Here is a 2,593-nt window from a genome sequence, read left to right as displayed (position 1 = left end):
GACAGGGTTTCACCATGTTGACCAGGATGGTCTCGATCTCTTGACCTCGTGATCCACCCGCCTCGGCCTCCCAAAGTGCTGGGATTACAGGCTTGAGCCACCGCGCCCGGCCCAATATGAGATTTTATTTTAAACTTAATACTGATATTTTGTTAATACTGATTTTTGTAGCCGTTTTTCTTTTGGAAAATTTCTGCATGTTATTTCTTTTTTTTTTTTTTTTTTGAGACGGAGTTTCACTCTTGCTACCCAGGCTGGAGTGCAGTGGCACGATCTCGGCTCACCGCCACCTTCGCCTCCTGGGTTCAGGCAATTCTCTTGCCTCAGCCTCCTGAGTAGCTGGGATTACAGGCATGCGCCACCATGCCCAGCTAATTTTTTGTAGTTTTAATAGAGACGGAGTTTCACCATGTTGACCAGGATGGTCTCGATCTCTTGACCTCATGATCCACCCGCCTCAGCCTCCCAAAGTGCTGGGATTACAGGCGTGAGCCACCGCGCCCGGCCTGTTATTTCTTTTTTAGCTCCACCTTAGCAGGGAAAGTTATTGTGTGACATTATCTCCTTAATTTTTTAGCAACATTGAACAGTTTTGAACTTTTGATATGTAGTGCTACCTTAGGCTTTACAGACTATAGTATCTTTCACATATTCTTTTTCTATTTTTACCACCTTTCGAAAGTGTAAAAAGCATTCTTAGCTTATAAATTATGCAAAAATAGCCTGTCTTTGCCATTGGGTCATAGTTTGCGGATCCCTTGTTAATACTTAGAGTGAAATACTATGCAGCGGTTTAAACAAAACTGTATATGTACTGATATGGAATGATATTCCAGATAATCTGAGATAGAAATAAAGGTATAGTCCAGTATGTATTACGTGCTTCCATTTATCTGTATGCATATTTGAATCAAACATTTCCGGGAGGCTTCATAGTAATAACTAGAACAGTGATTGCCTCATGTTTAGGTAACTGCATGGCTGAGGAGAAGGGATAGGAGAGAAGCTTTTCACTGTACATATCCTTTTTGTTTGTTTGTTTTTTTGAGATGGAGTCGTGGTCTATCATCCATGCTGGAGTGCAATGGCCCAATCTTGGCTCACTGCAGTCTCTACCTCCTGGGTTCAAGCAGTTCTGCCTCAGCCTCCCGAGTAGCTGGGACTACAGATGCCTGCCATCATGCCCAGCTAATTTTTGTGTTTTCGGTAGAGACAGGGTTTCACCATATTGGTCAGGCTGGTCTTGAACTCCTGACCTCAGGTGATCCGCCTGCCTCAGCCTCCCATAGTGTTGGGATTACAGGCATGAGCCACTGTGCCCAGCCCACTGTATAACCTTTTGAACCTTTTTAGTCTTGAATCTCTTGTCTTAAAAATAAAGTACACTTCAATTGAGAAATCAACCTGTTTTTATTAAAGAACTACAGTCGATTAGCACCTAACTCATATTTTCAATCATCAACAAAGTAGAATTTCCAATTAAGTAGAAAAACTGTAGAATTTCTTTTATTTAAATGCTGTTTCCTTAAATGTACTCATAACATATTAGTAGTGTCTTAAGATATTAAAGAAATTTCATGAGAAAATAATTTTGTGGTCAAAGTTTAAGGAATGCTGAGTTCCTTTACTAAGGACTTTCCTGAGCCTTTATTATGCTAGTATAGATTTTGAATTAGTAAGAATACTTATCTAAGGGAGCTTGATGAAATAGGTTAAAAATAATTTATAGTTTAGTTTTAGACTTGACTTTCACTTTCAAGATGTACATGTATGTTTTCTAACATAATATAAAATTTTGAACATTCTGGGTTAATTTCTGTATGGGTTAATTTTTGTATGATTTCAAATCATTACCTTAATTTGATGTTGGTTTTGCTTTATAGCCAGCTGTTGCACTGCCTACAAGCCTTAGCCTGTCTACTCCTCAGCCTACAGCACAAATAACTGTATCATATCCAACACCAAGGTCCAGTCAACAGCAAACCCAGCCTCAGAAGCAGCGTGTTTTCACAGGGGTGGTTACAAAACTACATGACACATTTGGATTTGTGGATGAAGATGTATTCTTTCAGCTTAGGTAAACTTAATTAGGTCTTGTCACATGGAACATATTTATTTTATAACAAATACATGGCTTCTTGTGTTTATCATAAAACACCTGTTTAGTTGTGGCAAAGATTATAATTTAGCTATAATTTTCCTTTCTTTTCTGAGACAGAGTCTTGCTATTTAGCCCAGGCTGGACACAGTCGCACAATCTTGGTCGGCTCACTGCAGCCTCTGCCTCCTGGGTTCAAGCAATTTTATTGCCTCAGCCTTCAGAATAGCTGGGATGACTGGCGTGCACCACCACACTGAGCTAACTTTCGTGTCTTTAGTAGAGAACAGGGGATTTCACCGTGTCGGCCAGGCTGGTCTCAAACTCCTGACCTCAAGTGATCTACCTGCCTTAGTCTCCCAAAGTGCTGGAATTACAGGCTTGAGCCACTGCGCCGGTCCAGTTTAGCTATAAGTTTCTATTTTATTTTTTCCTGAAGAAACTCAAGCGTGAAATTTTGTTTTCTTTGTTTCTTTTTTCTTTTTTTGAGACAGT

General features: G+C 40.0%; 1 protein-coding gene across 4 annotated transcripts in view; it reads left to right on the top strand.

Moving 5' to 3' along the window:
- Positions 1-2,593, top strand: part of CCAR1 (cell division cycle and apoptosis regulator 1) — an 86,309-nt gene that overhangs the window by 31,474 nt on the left and 52,242 nt on the right. For all 4 annotated transcript variants that reach the window (XM_017548943.2, XM_017548942.2, XM_037745864.1 and 1 more), the window contains one exon: positions 1,884-2,077. In XM_017548943.2, the coding sequence (XP_017404432.1) occupies positions 1,884-2,077 (194 nt within the window). The remainder of the gene's footprint in view (positions 1-1,883; positions 2,078-2,593) is intronic.

The sequence above is a fragment of the Cebus imitator genome, unplaced genomic scaffold (assembly GCF_001604975.1).
Source record: "Cebus imitator isolate Cc_AM_T3 unplaced genomic scaffold, Cebus_imitator-1.0 Scaffold215, whole genome shotgun sequence".
Classification (NCBI taxonomy): Eukaryota; Metazoa; Chordata; class Mammalia; order Primates; family Cebidae; genus Cebus; species Cebus imitator.
This window is presented reverse-complemented; position numbering and strand designations above follow the sequence as displayed.